The 21,802-nt window shown below is 51.8% G+C and overlaps 1 protein-coding gene across 1 annotated transcript in view; it reads left to right on the top strand.

Annotated features, from left to right (window-relative positions):
- RBM44 (RNA binding motif protein 44) overlaps window positions 1-21,802 on the top strand; it is a 40,369-nt gene that overhangs the window by 9,130 nt on the left and 9,437 nt on the right. Inside the window, exons 14-15 of the mRNA XM_054208245.1 lie at window positions 3,685-3,766; window positions 4,559-4,856. Of these exons, the coding sequence (XP_054064220.1) occupies window positions 3,685-3,766; window positions 4,559-4,856 (380 nt within the window). The remainder of the gene's footprint in view (window positions 1-3,684; window positions 3,767-4,558; window positions 4,857-21,802) is intronic.

The raw sequence follows: 21,802 nt of genomic DNA, 5'->3' as shown, positions 1-21,802 counted from the left end.
CTACTGGCCAGTCCTTGTGTAGCAGTTCATAAAGAAATTCCAGCATAGGTTCAATTCTGCTTTAAAAACTGATGATTTCTGTCAGATGTATGCGATTCAGTTCTGGACTAAGAGAGTAAGGTTGTATGTCTGTTAGTTTTTTCTGTTAAAGGACATCTTGCGTGATGATGCAGCGCTGGAAGCTGCAGGAAGCTGAATGTGCTAAACCCACAACCCGGAATTCAAGGGAGTGTATATATGTTCTCCTGTAGGAGACATCCTTGAGTTGGCGCTTGTTTCGGTCTCCTACTAAGCTTGAGATTCTGCTTGCTTTAACGCTGCTAGCAGTGCCACTGCCAGGTTTCTCGCACTGTCCTGTACATTCTTAGCAGTGCTCCAGCTTCACTTTTGCCCACAGACACTAGCTGTCCAGTTGTACGATATTTATTCCTTCTGTAGCATTTCCTCCCCAAACTGCACCAAATTCTTAATGCTCTGATTTTGGTCTCAAAGCTCCTGTTTCAAGGATGTCAAGGAGTTAGTCTGGTTTTAATCGATACCACCTCTTCCAAGATGAGTAGTATTTATGATGATAGCTTTGTGTATACATAAATGTACTCATTGAATGCTGCTTATCAGACTAAATTCTCCTGGTCAGGTGCCTGTGCATGTGTTACTGTGGTGCAGCAGCAAACCATAGCAATTCTGTTCACGTTAAGGCAGTGTTGTGCATTGCATAATAGAACTGTAATGGGAGTAGAGCGATTCTTAAGAAGAAGCAGAAGCCTGGGCTAGAAAAGCTTCCCTAAATGCATTAAATATACAAATAAATGCTTATAGGCCATATGTCTCAGTCTTTGTTCTGGGAAGCAATCTCAGTGACCAGAAAAGTCTTTCAGAAAGACTGACTGTAGGATACAGTACAATGTTGGATACACAGAGACATAGGATAGGATTTTACATTCAGCGTAAGATTATACCTCCCATAGTGATGAAGAGCATGAAAGAATCTCAACCAATATGCGTGTTTGGCCGAGTTCCTTTTGAAAGGATTAGCGTAACTAAGTGTGTTAGTTTAGTGTTTGACTGACCTGTAAGCTTTTACAGACGCCTCCACAGATCAAAATAAATTTAAGAAAGAAAAGTCTTCATATTAATCTACTGACTGACTTCCGCAGGACTGCAGATACAGACATAAACTCAAAAAAAAAAAAATAAAACTCTTACTAACTAGAAATACTTTCAGGTGTAAGGTTTTAAAAGCTTCACATGTGTTGTCCTTTCCTTGTCAAGGGATTTTTTTTCTTCGTTTTATTTTTTTAAATTGTGTGGGGGCTTTACATTCATAATTGTTCCTGTGATGGTATTTTTTTCTGTTGCTTTGCCAAAGAGATGATGACTTATAACCAATTCTACTTTCATCATGAGGGAGCTGTGAAACAGCCAAGTCATTCGTAAGTTAGAGGGGAAACAGAATTCTCATCTTTCCATAGTAAGAAACAAGTATATAATATATTAAGAAAAGATTATTCTGCTCAAAGCTCGTCTGTACTAATTTTCTGGTATGTCGATAGCTTCAGACTTTCCTGAAGGGTTAAGTGTCCACTGAGAAATACCATCTCGGAGCCTTATGTTCTTCCAAGCTGATGAAACATCCAGAAATACTCTTATGTCAAGCTGTATTACATAGTATTTAATGCGTAACGACTTAAATTCAGCTTTTAAGTAAAACACCGTAGAACCTTGCTTTTTTCTTTGGCTGAGTTAACCCACAGTTGGACATCTGAGTATTTATAGGTCTTGTATATTTGTTGATTTTGAAGGAGTAACTTCATTAGAAATGGGAAGTTAGGTTTTTGGACTGAAAAGTCTTTGTATTCTCATTAGTGAGCTGCTGTCTTTACCTGAAGCACGCACTTAACCTTTTTCTCTTCTCTAAGCTTAATGGTAGGCAGCAGTTAACAGGACTTGTGATGCTATAAAAGTTATTCAGTGCAGCATTAAAAATGGATGTTCCCTTAAATTTTATCAGTACCGAATGTCCACACTTAGAAGCTTTCTGTGAAATGAGTAATCTGCAGGGTAAAAATTTAGAAACAGACCAATAGAGAAAGGTCTTATTAAAACATAACTAAAACAGTGCTTTGAGAAACATAAAGAAATGCATAGATTCTACATATTCCTAAACAATGATTTGATAACTTGATTTTTAATTAATGGAATTAATAAAAAACATTACCACCAGATGCGATTTGTTGCCTAAAGATTTTATATTTTATTTTATTCTGGTCCTTTCTTTCATGTGATTCTTGAAGCTAGGAAACCTCACTATTCTGTGGACTTCTGCAAAATTATTATAGCTTCTAGTGGTTTTCTGGGGTACTAAAACTGCTGATGTTGCTTTTATTTCAGTTTGGGCATGTACACGCAAAATTTATCTGCTGCTTTTGTTTGTTTGTTTTCTTTTTTTATGTAGATGGCTTTCTGATTATGAAGAATCGATCATCTCCCTCTGGAAGATTTTTTGCAAATTCTATACTCCAGCTTGTTCCGAGATCATACCGCGTTTCTTGTTTGATTTTATTTCAGCAAATCTTAATGAAAACTCAAGTAGCATCGCTGTGTGATAAGCACACTTAGCCAAGAGAATATAACCTGAAGGTCAGTTTGGGGTGTTTTTCTGTTTATGCAGCTATTAAATGATTCTTCCCAGTTTTGTTGTTCTCCGTAGTTGGTTCAAGCATTTCAGGAGGTTACTTTAAGGTAGAAAAATCACATTTTGGTGAAGCAAGACTTCTCCAATACCAGCAGGGCTTTTCTAGGCTGAAGTACACAACCCCCGGTTCTTGTGTGACACTTAATTTTAGGCATGGTGGTAGCTGCTGAAATGTTAATAAATAGCCAAGAGGCATGTGCTTTTCAGATAATCTGATTCTGAATAGTCTGTAGAAATTCCACATATCCTGTGAATACCAGGGAGGAGCGGGGGAGGCAGTGAGGGTTTCATTTTAGAAAACCAGGCTTCGGAGCTGGCGGTGCCGCTCGATGCGTTTCCATATTCCCATGCTGCAGCCGAGCCACCTCGTGTCCGTTTTGACTCGGAAGCGTGTTGCAGACAGCAGGTTACTCATACGGCCAGACCATTCTTTCAGGATGAAGCCTGGAATTTATTTTTTTTATTTATTAATTTTTAGAACATGGCAGTTTGTTGTCTCATATTCCACTTCTGTTTCTGCAACCAGAGGATGGGTTTCTAAATCCATTTTTTTGTGGGTCCCATGGCCTGGTATAGTGGGAAGCACACGTTCCCTGAGACTTTTGCTTTGGGATGATTTGTGGGGAGGAGGAAAGCTGGGAGCGTCCAGTCTTTCATGTTTACCTGTGTCGTTACTGTACAGAAGAGGTCTAGATTTTAAATCCTCTTCTGGTAAGCGAAGGAAGGGCAGCTTAGGTGTACGTGTCTGGTCAGGGGGTGAGGAGAATTATCCTTGATTGACAGGGCCAGGCTCATGCTGTGATATTGCACGACAAGACAGTACTTTGCTGTTGGCCATCTCTTTGTTGTACTTTGTTCTAGATCCTGGCTGCATTTGCTGCTGAAAAGAGCAGCCTTACTTACCTGTGAATAAAGGTTAAAATTTCTTCTTCAGAAGTTGTGCCGGTATTCTGCTGTGTCCAGTTCTCACCCCTTCCCTCTCCTCTTAGCAGAACCACTGTAGGTGACCCTTTCCGAGCCCCAGCCTTATCTTTGACAGCCACTACTGTAAACTTGGTCTGGGAGCTGCAGGTGAGCCCTCAACTTTGGTTTCCTCCCTGTTCATACCAAGATGAAAGCCAGTGTAGGCTTTGCTCTGACACATCATTAATAGCAAATGCTACCCTTTGTGTTTCCCAGACTTGATTCTGTAATTAGTTGGGTGTTATTAATAGTTTAGGATAGAACTGGCTTTCTGGCGTGCAGGCTGTTTTGTTTCTGTTGGGAAAGCAAAAACGGTGATGATACGAAACGCTAAATCGGAAGAGCTTCTCAGGAACGCTCTGGTGTTCGTTCAAGTTTTCCTGATGCTTGTCTTTGCAAGGAAGAGCTAACTTAAAATGTGAGAACCAATTTGGGGGGTGACGACCTCCCTGCAGCTGGAGCCCTCGTTCATTGGGATGCTGCACTCCTAAAGGCACATCCTAATCTTAAATGTGCTCCTGAAGAGCCTAAGCCGCCACTCTCGTGTTCAGTCAAGGGAGAAATTCAGTTATCAGCTGTAGGTGGAGCTGTATTAGTTCAGTAACGATTTTCTGCTCAGTAAGAAAAACCCCACAAAACATTTATTTTCCTCCAAAGATTGAATTACATCCTCTGCGTTCATATTCAACGCTGCAAAAAGAACGGGGAGGTGGTATGGCTTTTAGCCTTAGGCTGGAGAGAAATGACTTCGGTGGAGTTGGAAGGAGGGCTAAGGAAAAGGCGTGAGGGGGAAAAAAAGCATTTCTCGGCGCTTTCCTGCTGACCTGTTTCTGTTCCCTTTGCCGTGTCTCCGGGCTCCCGCCTGCCCCTTCCTCGGTGAGGAGGAGATAACGCCGCCTTCCCCGGGCACGACGGCCTCGGCTACAGCCCGCTGAAGCCACCGCAACCATCGCGCTGCTGGCTTCTACCGACGGAGGAGGCGGTTGCCGACCAGCCCTCCCCGCCCGGCGGCCGGCACCGGGGCGGGCGGGTGCCTGTGCCGGCCGGGGCCCGCCCCCAGCGCCGAGCCCCCCGGGGAGCGGAGCGGATCCCGCCCCGCTCCTGCCCATGGGCCGGCGGCGGCCCGGCGCGGCCGGCAGCGCGGGGCTGAGCGCCGACATGGCCCTGCTCCCCCGCCGCTTCCTCTGCTTCGTGCTGGGTAAGTGCGCTCCCCGCCGAGCCGGCAGCGAGCTCGGGGGGTGCCGGTGCCGGGCGGGACGGGGGAGGCGCGGCGGTGGCGGGGGCAGCGGGAGAAGCAGCGCTGGAAGCCCCGCAGCCGGCCGGCTGCGGCGGCGGTGGCGTGCGGGGCGGTCGCGGGGAGCCCCCCCTGCCCGGAGCAGGGGGTGCGGCACCCGCCGCCTCCTCCCGTGCCTGTTTATTCCCCAAATCGGGGAAGTCTCCAGCTAGGTTTTTGCTGGCCACGCAGAAAACAGGTGGAAACTAAAAGGAGAAATCATTCCAGGACATAAGAAAACGTCTAACTTGGTTTCTAAATACGTCAGACGGCGATGCTGTCGGACACAGCCTGGTTTGCGTGGGATTTCCTACGTGGCAGGTGAAATTTACTGAAGCGTGCTTGCCTGGGAGATGTCCTTTGCCATTTGTTTCAAAAGTAGAAATGAATTACTAAGAGGCTGCTTTAGGAGTCTCTGTTTTTGTATTTCTGAGCCACAGGGAGAGGACACAGCCAGAGGCGTTTCTAAGCTGGCGTCGGGTGTTCTGGGTTTTGCAGACGGTCAACTTAAAATCAGGTTGGAGATTGTTGTGTTGCCTGATTATTTTCACGGGCTGCAGCGTGCCCCGGTTTCTTTGATGCTCCCAGCGTTTCGGATGCAACAGGTAGAGTCTTGTGCAGTCCTTGTAACCTGTGTATCCACAGCAGAAAGCTCGGAAGGATCACGTACTTGTTCTCTGTATAAGAAGTGTGTTTATTTAAGGTTACTTAAAAGGGAAATCACCTACCCTTGTCCTAACACTGATCTCCCATGAAATCAAAGTGCTGTTTGTGGAAGGGTAGATTTCTCCTCCTTCCCCTCTGTTCTCCCTTGCCAGTTTTCTCCTCCGAACCCTGGTGAATAATGCATTGCACTGTGCTGCATGTACAGTTTTCTCTGTACCATGTAATTAACTATTTACTACTCTTTAGCTGGCGATTGTTCGCAGGGAGGAGAAGGCTGTGCCGTTAGATGAAGCGCATTCTCTTTGCTCATTGCGGGGAAAGGCTCTGGGTCCCTGGCTGAGGAGGGACAGTCCCGCACAGAAACCTGTGGCTGATGTTGCTGCCAGCGAGCGCTAATTCCTGCTTCGTTAGGATTTCTCTCTGCTGGGTTTTCTCAGTCCTTTTCCCCTTTTCCTGCCCCTTCCTTCTCTTTTGGGCACTGTAACTTTTGAAAGTGCAGCTGGCAGGAGCTGGTGATACTCCAGGCTGCTTTTCTGTAGCTCCAGTCGGCTCGGTTGCAGCAGGGCGGCTGCCTCTGCGCAAACCGCTTAACCCCAGTAGGTGACAGCTAATTGTGGTGTCGAGTGCTTGGATGCACTTGACTTTTGCTGCATTCTCCTGCAATTTTATTTTTTTTTTGAGCATGTTCTGCACACTTAAAAAAAAAAAAAAAACAAACAAAAAAACCCACAAAAAACCAACAACAAAACCCCTTGTTTGCTTCTTTCTGTTTTGTGGCCTGGCACACAGGCAGGGCTACGCTGAAATTACAGGTGACAGCTGAGAGAGCCCAGAAGTCGCAGTGGAGTTGTGAATTTTGAGGTTGAGGATGCTTCCGAGGAAGCAGGCGTTTTTAAAATGAAAATAAAAATTTGTAAAAAGAGGAAAGATAAAAGGGAGTGTGTGTGGGGGGAAGCTCTGCTAATAGATGTGCCAGGAGGTTGCTAATGTGGGCGCTGGGGTGGCAAACAAACCTGGTCTGCCTCTGCTCAACACCAGATCTTAGGTGGGGATCATCGTCTCTGATCCTGTAAATGATGCCATGCACCACGGCAGAGTTTCTTTGGGCGGGCAGCAGGTAGGGAGGACGAGTTTCATGGCTGTGGGTTGGCATTTTTACTGCTGGCTCGCGAGCCCTGCTGCTGCCCTCGGACACACTCTCAGGCAGCTGCCTTTGTTGCTAAAGCACCTTCCCTTGCAGATCGTTGAGAGCTTTATGAGCAAAGAGCGTCGAGCGGTGGTTTATGATGATAGAATCACGATCTCCTCCCCAGAGCTGTATTTCTGGAGATGTGTCCGCCTCTGCAGGCAGCTCAAGCCTGGTCCTGCCCCAGCTCCTTCTCGCTGCGTTTAGCCATAGTCTGCCACTGCAGCCCATAGCCAGATGCAGAAGTGGTCTGGGGAAGCTGTCTTTCTCTTTCAGAAGAAATAGATGCCGTCTGAGATGCCTGGATGGCATCCAGAATAAAACAGGGGGGAGTGAGATTAAGGTTGACATTGCTTCGTTGTGCCTCTGAGTTGGTCATTTCTGCATCAAGTCCGAGTGCAGCAAGTTCTGCTGCTCTTTGGGAGCATCCTCCCAGCCTTGCGACCGGAGCCGCCACAGGACTTCTTGGTGTGGTGGGGACCGAGCCCCTGGCCTGAAGCTGTGTGAGACCAGAGAGCTTTCCCCTGGCAGCTCAAAGCTGTCGACTCCCAAAATTGCATGCCGTCTGGGCTACGAGAGGATGACACAGACCCTCTCCCTGCCACTGTAAACCCCCAGCTGTACCGAAGCTGGGGTCCAGGTCCTGGCAGGGTTAGCTGAGCTTCCCTCCCTCCCTCCCTCCCCAACAAAAGCCTTTCTCTTAAAGCTCAAGCTTTAAGTGACTTTGCAACCGGCTGCGGAGTCCTTAAAAAGCAGTGATGGTCAGGGCCGCCTAAAAATAACCCTGGTCTCATTCGGCAGGCCTGAGATGCAGCTCTATCCCAAGGTAACTGCTTCCATTAGAGGTAAAATTTGGCTTTTTCTGGTTTTTGGCAGTGGTTCCCTGCAGAGGCTGCTCAGAGAGGAGGGAATGAGCCATGGTCTTGCTCATCGTTACCTGGAGCGTTGTTGATTAGCACCTCGCTCTGCTCTGCAGCCTTACTTCGGTGTTTAAGGGGTTACCTGAGGGCTGGGTTTCACAAGGACGCTCGTTATTGCTGGTGATGATGGATGAAGCCAGGATTATGGCTCGGGAGCCAGGTCAAGGTCACGCAGCTGAGACTTAAGAGGAAAACCCTGTTATTTCGACTAAACCCCTCGCAGGTTTGCGGAGAGATGGGTCCGCACCGATGGCACTTGCTGGACCGCGGTGCAGGGATGTGCCAGTGGCATCCCCGTGCGTGTCCAGGGATGCTGGCTAGCGGGAGAGGGGCCAGGTGATGCTCGGTGCCTCTCACAAACATGGTAGCGGGTGGCTGGAGATCTCCTGGGGATGGATGTTCCCCGTGCCAGCCTTTGCTGTGGCTTCCTGTGCCCGTTTCTGCTGGCATGCGGCGCTGGGCTGTGCTGCTTTGATTTCCTTCAGGTTTAGAGAGCTGCGTGATTGAGAGAGATAAGAGGGAATTGCAAATAAGGCCAGTAAAACATTAATATCGTACTGATTCCCTGCCTGTTCTGCCTGTGCTGTACAGCACTGTGTTTGCATATTCTCCAGAAAACGATGCTTTCTTAAAAAACAAAACAGTTATTGGCACTATTTATGATCTCTCCTGGAAAATAGGAAATTACAAGAGCCTTCGTATGCTCTGCTCCACTCCGCTGCGGGGCAACTGTTCCATTGGGTTTCTCCCAACCCCTGGAGTTGGGAGGAAAAGGTAGCAACTTAAAACCCTTGGAGTTCTTTGGAGCAGTTTAAATTGTCTTAACTTGACGTATGAACGTCACAACTTTCACCCCTGGGCTTTGGTCCAAGATGCCTCCGGGAAAGGAGGCGGCAGGGAGAGGAGATGCTTTGGGTTTTCTGTAGGTACCTGGGTGCCCGCGTGTTCCCTGTGCCCTCTAACAGTCCTTATACCACCACACCTTCTTCCTCGATACCATCCATCAAGCTTTGCGGGCTGCGGTCAGCTGAATTTCCTGGACTCCAAAATAATAGTAATAAGAAAAGATTAACGCTAAAGCTAACAAGAAAGGGAAATCCCTTCCTGTGAGCGGGTGCAGCTTCGGGAGGCAGGCGGCTGCGCCCCTACCGCAAAGTTTTGTGGTGCATTAGGATTATTTGTGTCTTCCCTCACACTCAGTAATGCCTGTGTGTTGTCTGAGCTGGAGCGCCTCTTCTAAAAAAATCCTTAGTCTTGCTTTAAAGACTAATTGAAGGCTACTGCGTCTCTGGGAAAATCCTCCTAAATATTTAGAGTGCGTCACGTTATAAAATCCTGAACAATGAAGTAAAACGTTCCTCCTCCCTTTCAGAGCATCTCTGAGATGGAGAGGACTTGAGGCTTCCTATCCATTAAAAGAAAAGCGTGTGAGTAGTGAAAAATAAATTACTTCCACCGTGTAATTTCAGGTATATACCTGCTAGCTCTATTCCTACAGAAACCAGTGGCATATGGCTTTGGTCCGCTGGATGCAAGCTGTGTTACCCTGTCAGGAAGCCACTTGGCTTTGAGAAATTGAATTGCATTTATTAACTCTGAAATGCTGTAAAATTAAACAGCCATTAAGCACTGACACCGTAATCTTGTCTTTATAATGACCTGGGAGGTTGTGGGTAATGAAACTATAAATGCCGTGACCTGGAATGAAATTAGAGACCTCATAATCGCTAAAAATGGGGTTGGCATCCTTCATGTTTTCCGAGGGCTGGAAATCAATATCGGGTCATTAGAGAGTTGAGGGAGGTCTTGGAAACCTGCGGGTGGAAATCTGGAGTTATTGCTCTGCGCTAGCGGGTTCCTTCTGCCTCCCTAACCGGCTGCGTGGTCTGGCTCTGTCGGTACCGGCCGGCACGTTTGGTGGGGGTTTTGGCCCCAAAGCGATGGTTGTGGTCACAGCCCATGCCAGCGCTGAGCGAGGACTGAAAACACCACGGGGCAGCACTCGGTTGGGGGGAAAGGAGCGTTAAGAACGGCTTATATAGGGGATAGCGTGTTTCAAACTTGGTTAAATAGCTAAATACATTTATCTTCTAAAAGACAGGGATGCCTAGGGTTTGCTGGGCACATTCCTGCTGTGGATGGGTGATTACTGGGGCATCCTGAGCCCGGGGTGCCCTTGCTGTGCTGTGGTGCTGCTGGGGATGCTGCCTGCGAGCTCGGTGCTTTTAATCAGCAAATCCAGTAACAAACCTGCTTAATGGTCTCAGTCCTCATCTCCGCACTTCGACAACCCGAGCTTTTCAGGATCTAAAACCTCAGCCTCACACCTCGGGAAAGCTTCCCAGCGGGGCCGTGTGCTGGGAAACGGGCAGCAGCCTGGGTGGAAAACCTCCGGCAGCGCTGGATTTCGGCCAGGGGCAGCATGCGATCCCTCCAGCCTTCCCCGTGTCCTTTAGGGAAAGTTGCTTGGGAAAACGGCAGCGCGCTGTGTGGGTGAGTTGCAGAGAAGTGCCATCGCTGCGCGTTATTCAGCTGGCAGGAAAGAAAACCGCAGCGAGAAACCTCTGTTAAAAAGGAAAATAAATTGTTCCCGGGCTGCTCACGTGGCTCAGCAACAGATTTTAGTCTGGAAACTGTATATTGAGAGTATTTAGTCAAGCTGCTGTTCTTTGCAGCCTGTGATGAACGCACCAACAAGACAGTGTAGCGATTTATTTTAGTTTTCTCCCTAATGAATTTTTATATTTATTTATTATGTGCTGCTTTATGGCAATCCGTTTGAGTGAATAATGTTTGCCGGGGAACCAGTGCTGTTATCGCGAAGGTAGTTCCATAAAATGGTTCGTAGTCCCACGAACCACAATAATCCGCGTCTAATACGCACAAACCCGTTGAAACCTGAACCAAGGATCGAAGCGTGTTGTCTCCAAACTGGTGCCGGGCACTTTTAACCATGGTGTTAGTTTCCCTGTTCTTATTATAGCCTCAATCAACTGAAATAGCTGAAGGAAAAAATAGTCTGGGGGCGGGGGGAGAAGAGCGCGTTTGCCTTTAGCACGTTCTTGAGACCTTGAGCGTGGTGGCCACTCGTTTCTCTTTGGCTTTCTGCAACAAGACCGTCCCAGCTTTGGGACCGAGCTGACATCTGGCCTCTTTCGGCATCCCATGCTTTGTCGGTGTTTTAAAAACAACTCTAAAGCACGGGTCTAATGCCAGCGTAAGGTGTCAGGATGACGATGCCGGAAACCTCCCCTGGTAGGCAGGAGAGATGTGGCTGGTTCCCGGGCTGGCATCCAGCCCTTCAGGCCCTGGACGAGCTGTTTGCAAAGGATGGACCTGCAGAATTAAATGGGGACCCCTCGGTCAGCCGGCGGGTGTTTGGTGGTGGTAATGGCCAGACCCAGTTTGAACGAGGAACGGGCGAAGTCAGGGCTGTACCATCCCCAGTCTCCAGTGCAGTTTTCCTCCATTAATTTAATCAAGGTGAATTATTTTTTAAAAAGACCCTGCTATTCATTAAGCTGTTAATTATCTTTCTAACTAACTGCTCGTGGCGGGTTTTTCCCTCCCCTGATCCGCAGTCAGCCAGCAGCTGGTTTTCAGCACGCCTGGGTTTTGATGCATGTTCTCCTTCCTGCCTTCGCAGCTGGTTTTGATTTTATTTTACTTACTAAATGTGTGGGGTTTGGGTTTTTTTTTTTGGGGGGAGGTACGGGGGAAAGAAAAATGTTTATCATTCTGCCCTATGGAGACCCTAGGGACGTGTAAGATGAGTCCCATTCCTGGAAATGTGCTTGGCAGGCAGCGATGGGTGAGGAGGACGTGCCATAACTCCTGCTGATATGGGTGGGGAAACTGAGGCGAGGAGAGAAACTGGACCAGGGCTCTTCGAACAGCCTATTTCAGTGTATTCAGTAGTTAATATTATTTAACAGCAAAACCATCTGGCAAAAAGTGAATCCCTTGCGACCCAGCTAAGCAGGACTGTCCTCCACTGGGTGATAACGTTGCAAAGTTGCAGCGTTTATTGTGCGTTTTAATTTTGATCAAGCATTTTGCATCTCACAGGAGCCGTTATGTGGAAACCCGTATCAGAACGACGTTAAATTGTCCTTCGTTTGGGGAGGGCTCAGCTGCTTTCTGGGGTGCTCCATAAAACACTGAGCTCGGAAGAGGAATAACCCAGTGGGGCAGTATCTCTGCCACCCGAGCATCCCTGAGCGTGGCAGGGATCCAGCCAGAGCCGCTGGAGGAATTGTCTCCTCTGGGATTGTTGAGGCACTTGATAACTTTTGCGAGTCGCTTTTGTGTGTATCTTGTAGGAATTTAGTGCTTTGGAAGCCTTACACTATCCCAAAGTGCTTCCGCGTTTCTTAAATCCCTCAAATCTTAAGAAAACTAATGACTTTCATATTTAGGAGAACCGAAGTTGGCCTTTCCACGCAGAACCTAAATGCCTTTAATCTGATTTATTAACTTGGTGTAGAAAAGGAGATCTTCATCCAGTGGGACCCTGCTCCTGGAACAGCTATTCCCCTTCATTTTATTACAGAAAGCAAAATAAATAGATGGCTTTTTTCTTTTTTTTTTTTTTTTTTTTTCCCCCCATCCAGCACTAATGAGATATTTTGCATACAGCTGAACATAATCACGAAACCCAAAAGGATATCCGAGGTTTTAATTTTGGCATCCTGTTGTGCCTGCGGAGGGAATATGGTGATTTCTCCATCAAGCTGATGCTTTGATGATTTGTTGTCATTTAGTTTCTTGCCAGGATGGGGGTGTTTGAGTTTTCGCTATCGTTTTAGAGTTATCCCAAGTGTTGCAAGAGGGCACAAAATAAATTGCCTAAAAATAAACTGCCAGTGGATTACGTGTTGAAGTTGAGGTAGGAGCTGGCTGCCTGAAAACGATGCGTGTTTGGGGGCTTTTTTTTTTCTTCCCTTTTTTTTATTATTTTTTCAAGCAGGTGCCTTACCCAGCTGATGAGGCAGGAACTCTTTGAACCAGTGGATTTGATGGTATTTTCGTTAATGGGTGGTTGGGGTTCCCGCTCGGGCCGGGCTGGGAGTTGTGGGGGAGCGGGGACAGGGTGGCACAGGTCATCCATGGGCAGGGGGGACAGTGGGACAGTGGCTCTGCCATGCCGGTGCCAGGCAGGAGGTGGGCAGCGTTGTGGGCAACGGGAGGCAGGCGAGATCCCGCGTGGGCAGGCTGAAGGCTGGAGTGCTTTTCATTTCAAGTCTCCCAAATTGTTTTCCTCCCTGCAGAGCCCATCTCCCACAGCAGGAACACCCCCCCCCCCCCAATGCCCAGGGAGAAGCGTGGACATCTCCGAAAGGTGCTTCAGGCCGGCTCCCTTGTCCCGTGGGAAAAGCAGCCTCGGCAGCAGGCAGGGTCCCCGGGGGGACGGGCAGGGGAGTCTCCGTCGTTGTGTGGTCCCTTTGGCAGGCAGCGAGAGCCGGGATGCGGCAAGGAGGTGTCGCGCTGGGAAGAGGGATGAGGGCAGAGGACTCCCGACCCGTGTACTGGCCGGCTTCGTTAGTCCGCTGCTCACAAAGCAGCCGTAATTAGGGACCTAGCTAGGGAGCTGATTGCCGGGCGCAGCGGAGCATACTGCGGCCCTGCTCCTTGTGGGGCTGCCGAGCTGGGACGGGGCTCCGGCGCGCAAGGACCTGAGCGGCAATTGCTCCCTCTCGGGTGGAACGTGCTTTGGTGGAAAGAAAAAAAAAAAAAAAAAAACAAACCCCACAGTATTGCTCCAGAGCGAGTTGTAGGCGGTGCGTTTATCCAACAATGGTCGGGCTGCCAAAAAAACCCAATAGGTAAGGGATGTAGTGAAGGGCAGCGCTTTGGTGCTGTGCGTGCAGGTGTGCCGAGGCACGCGGGGCTGCTGCGGGTGCCGGGCTGGCGTTTGTGCCGAGCGCCGTGTCCGGCTGCCGGTGCGCAGCTGGGCTGCACCGACGCTTGTTTCCGCCTGACCTTCTCCTGTTACTGCCTTTGACCGTAAATAAGTCTCCGTGCCCGGTGATGTTGTATCCCCAGAAGTGTTCCTGGAGCGTCACGGCGCTGCTTCCAGCCTGGTTTTTGCAGCCCTCCCGCGCTCATCCGGGCCGCCATCCCCCAGAAATGGGACTTCTGGGGACACCTCTCTGGAAGCGGGCCAGCGCTGGCAGAACCGCAGCATGCTCTGCAGCCCCGCCGCACGTTGTGCTTCGTTCCCGAAGATGTGGAAGCCTTTGGCCTCTTTGGAGGGCATCTGCCACCCGAGATCTCCACGTGGCCAGGTCCCTGGTGAGGGGACTGTCCCCAGCCTGGCCGAGCAGGGACTGACTTTCTCTACTGACCCTGCATTCAGGTACCTGCTTCTCCCAAGCCACCAAGGTTCGGCGCTGACCCTTGACGCTGCTTACGCCAGTGGCACCTTGCACCCTGCCATGGCACGTATTTGGCACAGAGCAAAGCCCCAACCACATGCGTATTTTTCAGAGAAACACCTGATGTCCTAAAATTGAGCTTTCCTAGCCCAGTCTCTTTTCGTTAAACATTTTTTTTCCTAGCCGTGAGGCTTTCTTTCCGCGCCCCCCCCAGCCTGAGTGACTTCTCTCCCATCCAAGTTTCCTGAGCCCTCCGTCTGCAAACCTCGCTGGGGAGCTCGGGCCCCGCTTTGTAACGGCGTCTGTGCCGTGCGTACAGGCTGCTCTGTTCAAGCAGGAGCCGGGTAATTTCCGTCTGCTGCTCCATCTGCAGCCCCTGCCCCGGGCGGAGGGGAGGCAGGGACAGGGGGATGCTCCTTCTCTTCTCCAAAGGGAGCGGTGGTAGCACATCCAAGACATCTTGGGGTCAGCCTTCCCGGATGCTGGGAGATAGGCAGATGTTCCCCCACTTCCCAGCATCTGCTCTGCCTCCGAAATCCTGGCTGCGGGGTGATTCGGTGGTGGGTTGAAAAATCCCCGCTCCCTTTCAGCACATGAAAACCCCCAAATCCCATGGATTCCCTCTTTATTTCACATCCCAAAAGGCTACTTCGGGAAGAAAAATCCTGCGGATTAAGGGACAGTGTCACAACATGCCCAGAGGCAGGCATGCAGCAGGCAGGGGAGGCAGAGGCTGCCAGGTTTTGGGACTCGATGCTCCAAGTGCATCAGGGAGTTGGGTTTGGGACAGAGCAGCTCTGAATTAATACTGCTGGGATGAGAAATGCCCTTCTCACGTTAAACAAGATGGTGAGTGGGTGGCTGCTTTGGGTGGCCAATGAGTCCCTCCTTGTCCTGATGTCCCCAGGCCTGACGCTGGTGCGTGCCTGTGGGTTGCCGGCGCAGGGGACAGGCTCTCCTCATGGGCTCGCCCACCAATTGCCGAGCACCGGCATCCCTACAGCCATTGGGAAGCGGGAGCATCTCTGCGAGGACTCGGACATCTCCAGGTATTTCTGAGGACTCCAAACTGGCTGCGGGGAGCCTGGTGCTTTGCTGTGGCGAAAGCAGCAGCAGCTCATCCAACCATGCATTAACAAATGAAGCTTTTGAGATGCTTGAAGTGCTACGTATCATCCATTTTCCTTGGCCAGATTTATTTGGTCGGAGCTGTTGGCAGGGTAGCTCTGGCAGCCTGGTGGGTGGGTGGCTGTGGACTTCTTTTCTGCCTGTTAAATAACAATTATGGCTTTTTTGCATCTCTAAATGCTCTACAGAAGAGGCTGAGGTGATGGTCCTCACCTGCTGTTGAGGAAAGGGAGGTGCCTTGAGTTAAAAGCTGGTTTTTCGGGCAGGAGAGCACCACGGGGAGGGGGCTGTGCTTGGGGAGGGCAGTGTGGAGAGACCTGTGCTCTCATCCCACCACATTTGCTGGGCTTGGGAGGAAAAGGTGTCCTGAGCAACGCTCCTCTACCCTGAGCTTGGAAATCCACTGTGAAGCAGATACTGAAAGCCTCTGCAGACGTTCCCCGGCAGCAGGCTGGTAGCGAGAGGGAAAGATGCTGGAGATGAAATATTGCCAAGCTTGGAAGGGAGGAGGGGACCGGAGGAGCTGCCTGGGGAGAAGTTGGGCACGGCCTTCATGGGATGGGGATGGGGACAGGATGGGGTGGGATGGGATGGGATGATGATCCTGTGCTGGTGGTGGGGCTCGGGCAGGCTGCGTGAGAAGGGGACGAGTCTCTGCCTCCTGGCTGCCTGCGGGGTTTGGACACCTCCATGCATCTCGCCATTCCCAAGCCGCTGGCGCAGCCCCGACAGCTCCCAGGAATCCACCGGATCCCGGCAGCTTGGGGCAGGTACCAGTGCCCCCAGCCTGACCCAACTGGGCAGGGAGGAGAGGCTTTTAAAATACATTCCCCCTGCAAAACCAGGACAGAAATAGCCCCGCCGGGGCTCAGAGGTTTCGCTTGACTGCGGGGGCTGGCAGCAAGCAGGGGGTGGTAGCAGATGGCTCCCTCCTGGCTGGTAGAGGAGCAGCGTCGAGCCACCCACCCTCTCCTTCCCCAGCACCAACGCCTGTGGTGGTCCCCCAGCTCCAGCTGAAGGGGGTGACGCGTTCGCTAAGCACCAGCTCCATTTTTCCCCGGTGAGCCCAGGGAGGGATGACAAGCTGCGAAGCCGTCGCTGGGCCGGCAGCTGCCTGCAGCAGCCCCGGCAGGAGGTATATTTTTAAGCAGAGGGTGCCGGACCCTCCCCGGAGGTCACGGAGCTGGAAGGGGCAGTTGTGCCTTTCCTCCTGCTTCTCCCCAGCTGGTGTCGGTGACTTCCCCTCTCTCCCATGTTTCTTGGCATGAGGTTTCTTGCGCAAGACCTGAGCTTCCTCCTAGGTGACGCGGTGTCTTGGTTTTTAAGCCCCGTCCGGAGCTGTCACTCCATGGGGGTTTTCAGAGCCTGGTGTGGGAGGTGCTCCCCGGGTGAGTGAGCTGCAGGGGAGGTCAGTGCCTGGTGCCATGCCACCACGGGCTTGCACCTCCGTTGGTGCTCAGCCTGCTTTTTTTGGAGAAAACGTCTGACTTTCTAAATACCGCCATGAGGGCCAGAGGCTGCGTTCGAAGCAGCAGGCTGGAATTATCCCCGTGCCCAATCCGGCTCTTGTCTGGGGAGGGCAAAACCAGGCTGAGGAGGTGTGGGTGGGTAGAGGCAGGTGGGGAGGGAGGTCCCCAGGGCAGGTTTGCAGCGATGCCGCCAATTCCCGCCTCAGGAGTTTCCAGGCGGCAGCCAGAGCCAGCCCAGCCCTTTACGTGCGAGCACTGCTGGAAGCCGTGGCTTTATTTTTAGTCCTGGGAGCACTTGCTCTGTCCCTCACAAAACCATCTGCTGCTGCCAGCGGGGCTGGGTTTGTTGGCTTTGAGTCAACAAAGCAAACACACCCCACCTCCCCTCCACCCCCAAATCTGCTGGTTCTTTGGCTGCAAACTGGGATGTTTTTCACTCTCGTCTTCTTCCTCCTGCCCCCATGTCCTCTCCCCACCCTCCCACGAGTGTTTTGGATGGGAAGTTTTGGGCTGGATCTGGTCCTTCCCGTGGCTTTGTGCTTCAATCCAGGCAGAGCACTGGGGTGCTGGCAGGGAACTTGCTCCGATGTGACCCGGGGATGCTCCCAAGGGTGCATCCCTTTTTTGGGGGGAGGAAAGGGCATACCAGATGCTAACCAGGCTTAAGGTGAATACTAGGGCTTCATTATGTTGACTTACTGATTAGCAGTGAGCATGGTGGCTCTGCTGAGTGAAAGCAAAGATGCTGTGAAGTGCACGTGGGGAGGGGTCTGTTTGGAAGTGTGGGTCCTGACACGAAGGGAAGGGTTGAAAAGTGAAAGGAGGCAGCGTGAGGCTAATTAAAGTGTTCTCCCCATGAACAGAGCGGCTTTCAGGCCTTCCCAGGGCTGTGCCTGCAAAATTCCCCTGCTCAAAACCTGCTCTCCTGGAGCCGTGCAGTACCTCCAGGGGGGACACGGGACTGTGGTCCCCACTGGAGGTTTTTGTCACCAGGGTGAGTGGCCCGACAGGGATGGCTGCAAGTCCAAGGTGGCCAGGGGATGTTGGCCACAAGACGGGGGGAGAAAACTGGGTTTGGGGTTAGCCTCAAGCGACCGTCTCCTTCCCAGCATCGTTCCCAGCTGGTGAGTGCCCGGTTTGGCAGCATCAGCACATCCGTCCAGCTGGGCTTTCCCTTGTTTCGTCTCCTGGGTTGGTACCTGCCGGGGCAGGATTCATCCCGCTGGATGGGGACGTGGCAAAGGCAGGGCTCGGAGCACACACAGCAAATGAGCTCCAGATTTCCAGCTCTTGGTTGGGTTTATTCTGCAACGGGGGCCAAACCGCGAGGTTTGTTCTCAATAAAGCAGAGCAAACAACCCCACCAAAAAGGAGGGGAAAACAGACTGGTTTCATCTCCGGCTTGCTGAGAGGGCAAATCGTTTCACAGGGAGGGTCCCAGCGTTTGGGAGAAGCCCAGGAGAAGATGCTGGAATGTCCATTCCTTGAGCCCAGAGCTTTGCTGGTGCTGGGGTTTAGCTCCGTGTGGCTTGTTCATTGCCAGCCCTGCTGAGTGTCAGTTTGCAATTATCTCTGATCTTCAGGGGTTTAATGAGACCTCTAAGCTTTTAGATCAATAACCGGCTAGTTTCTGCTCTTTGCTATGAAGCCCTGAATGGTTTCCACCAAAAAAAAACACCTGTTGGTCCAGCCATAGCCACTGGTGACTACTCTGCACCCATAGTCAAATAGTTTCATCCTCCATCCAGCACCATCAAGGGCTGTCATGGGCTTGGGGGAGTCCATCTCCCCCTGTTTGCTGGTAGCAGTGAGCTACAGCCGAGCTGGGTGGGTCCGGCAGCCCCTCCAACAGCACCCACTGGGTGCCACTGGACAGGATCACAAATTAGGGTGTCCCCGGTTCCTGTCCCGTTTAAGAGCCTCCATCAAGGGCTTCCTTCTTGGACGAGGCTGCAAACCCCGGGTAGAGTCCAGGTGCCAGGTGAGGAGCCTTCATCTGCAGGAACCCCGTGGCCAATGGCTTGGGGCTGCCCCGGTGGCATCCAGAGAAACCCAGCAAGCCCAGAAGGACATGGCATGTGAGTCCACCTTGGTGGGATCTCCCCAAAAAGGAGACGAGCTTACCTGGGACTCGCTGCCCCAAACTCTCCATGCGTTCCCAGCGTCCACACGTTGTGGGCAGCATCCAGAGGTTGAATGGCAGAGGGCTGGGGTGGTGAGGCTTGCAAAAAATGCCGAGAGGCTCTATCGTGAAGCCTGGGAACCAGGTCTGTCAGCGCTGGCATCACTTTGACCTCCGGTGCCATGCCAGCCTGAAATGCTCATCGGTTTCAGTCTCCATGGTGCCCCCTGCCTCCACCCCGCCCTGGGGTTGGCTCCATGTCCCAGCAAGACGAGCCCAAGAAGTCCCAGAAAACTGAGGAGAAAATGGCCGGAGACTGAAGAATTCTGCAGGTTGGACAGTGATGTGAAACGCAGCACTTTTCTGAGAGAGAAAGCTTGGGGCTTTCTGCTGGTGACAAGCGTGCGGGCTCTGCAGTGGTGGCAGGAGGAGGAGGTGGTGCCCACCGAGTCGTTTTCTACGCCTCTGAGCCCAGAGCTCTGGCCCAAACCCCAGCTCTGGAAGTGCAGTGGAATAAGGCGCAGTTATTTTCCCAAAATTTTTGTAACAATTCAGGGCCAACCCGTTTTTCTGCTGAAATACATGAGCGACGGGTTTTTTGTAGCTGGCCCTCAGGAAGCTGAGCTCTGGTAGACGTTTGCTGGGACTCTCCAGGACATCAGTCCCAGGGCAATCAAGAGGATCTGGGATGCCTGAAAAAAGCCTTCCCTCCAATCACTTCCTCACTGCTGCTGTCCTGATGTTCCCTGTGAAGAGGCAAATTAAGGACCCTTAAAGTTGCCTTTTGTTCAGGTAATCAGCGCTTCTCTTGGCAGGGAAGGACTTTAATCAACAGTCGGGCGGGTCCTGAGATAAACACCACCTCGGATGGTGCCTCCTTCCAGCAGAAGACATCTCTGCACGCAGAAGGCAGCGTGCATGCCTGCTGGAAGGATGAATTTTTGCCGACTCGCAGTGGTACCACCTGGATGGATGGATGGACGGACGGACGGGCTGGGGAGATGCGGCAAGGCAGGGATAACCCCCTGCTCCATGTCGGGGTGGCACCTGAAGACCAAGTGGGGCTTTGGAGGTACCGCATGGCTCCGGTGGGACATTCCCAGGGGACCACTGTGTCCTCCAGCTCCCGATGCCGTTTTTCCCAAGGGAAGGGAGCGCCGGGGACATGGGGGAGGGCAGCTCTTGGAGGTGGCTCGGCCTCAGTGTAGTCGGGTTTTGGAGCTCATTTAAGCAGCTCCTTGGAGCCCTCACAAATGGATGCTGTTAAGTACAGAGATATGACCGTGCTGGAGCTCAGTTATTTACAGCTGACTTAGGCCTCCTCTGTCAGCAAGGGCTGAGGAGGGGAAGGAAAACCTTCTGGAATGAGACCCAGCAGGAAAAAAAAAAAATCCCTCCCAGCTTTTTTCCCCCCGTTGTTACAAACCCTGAGCCCGTCCCAGCCTGATGTGGCAATAAATGTGGGTTTGGGGGAAATGTGGGCAGCAGCGGGGAAATACCCATGGGTTGAGGTGGGGACCATGTAGAAACGTGGCAGGAGCTTCTCCTCACTTTGACCTTAAAATGTGCCTTTAAAGCTAAAGCTGGTTTTCCCCGGACAGCTGAAAACAAAGGAGCTTTTTGGCCTCGCCGTGCCCAGCTTCATCCTTGCGGCGTTTACGCAGGGAGCTCTGGTAAGCCTTGCTCCTCTTGGGTGCTCTTTGCCTCCGATGTGTAAAACAAAAGAGCCCTACTCGACATTAAAAATCTCATGTCTGATGGATGGGTCACTGGCAGATGGGTCTGGTTTCCCCAGTCCCCCAGGGCAAAGGGTTTGCAGACAGACCCCGCGTGCAGTTACGGGAGGTGTGGTGGGGGAGGCATCTTCACTGGCACGGTCTTGGCTCCTCTCCTTGGGGTTACCCGGCCGAGCCTCGGCTGTCGGCATCCGCAGCGGTCACCAGAGCAGAAGACATGTCCTGGTGGGGAGGGCAGAGCTCCCAGAGAACATTGGGAAGAGCTGCCAGAGTGGCCGACGTGCCCGCAAATGACCTTCTGAGCTGAGATGAGAGGCAGGAGCACAGTGCACGCGTATGGGTGACACGGGGACGCCGAAGGGCCTGGGCTGGCTCTTCCGGGCTGCCCACACCATAACCAGCCCACGGCCGCATCCAGCCCAGCGGAGTCCTTTGGGATGCCTCGTTTGGCGAGTGCTTGGAGCTCCCTGGTTTTTTGTTTTTGCTTGTTTTGTTTTCTTTTAATAGTAGGGCTCGTTTTCGTGCCGACTGCCAGCCATACGTGGCTCGCAGCTACTCGGGCGTTGCAGCCGGTTTGCGGTTCTCGGCTGCCGCGTCCCCGTGGTTTATTGAGTGTTTCTCCTCTCCCCACCCAAGGTGCCTGTTGAGGTGTTTTCCTCCAGGTCTGTTCCGGGGTAGCAGATGCGCAGTCAGCAGAGAATCTCCGGGCCTCTCTACAGATGGTTGTTTTCATGGTACAAGTGATGTCTCCAGGCTGATCCGTGCCAACTGGGAGTGGGGAGGAGTGCAGGGCGGCCTGGCCGCGTTCCGTTAACTTCTGCTTTTCCTTCTCATGCTCCATCGCTCTTGAATTTCTTAAAGCGGCTTTGTCTTCCTCAATGTCTCTCCGTGCTGTGTGTGTCTCACTCTCTTCTGCCTGGCTCCGTTTCCTCCCTTTCTCCTGGTTCCCCTCGGCTGCTCCTCCAGCTGGTTTTTCATCTGTTCTCCTCCCCTGCTCTCCTTCCTCCCCTTACGTGTCTCTCCCCTGCTCTGCGCTCCATGCGTTGGCCGCCGGCGTTTTCTCTGCAAGCTGTTTCCCCGGCCACGCGATGGACATCGTATTTGCAGGAGGCTTGTGCGTCGCAGCCTGGTGCGCGGTCTTCACCATGGGGTGACCCCGCGGGGTGGCACCTGAACCTCCCCCTCGCTCAGCCGTGTCACTCCTTCGCTTGTCCAGATTTGAAGGGATGGGAAGGGGGAGAAAAGCCTCCTAGCCATCAGTCGTCAT

This window comes from Rissa tridactyla, chromosome 7 (genome assembly GCF_028500815.1).
Source record: "Rissa tridactyla isolate bRisTri1 chromosome 7, bRisTri1.patW.cur.20221130, whole genome shotgun sequence".
Lineage (NCBI taxonomy): Eukaryota > Metazoa > Chordata > Aves > Charadriiformes > Laridae > Rissa > Rissa tridactyla.
The sequence above is the reverse complement of the archived record's forward strand: the minus strand, read 5'-3'. Positions and strand labels throughout refer to the sequence as shown.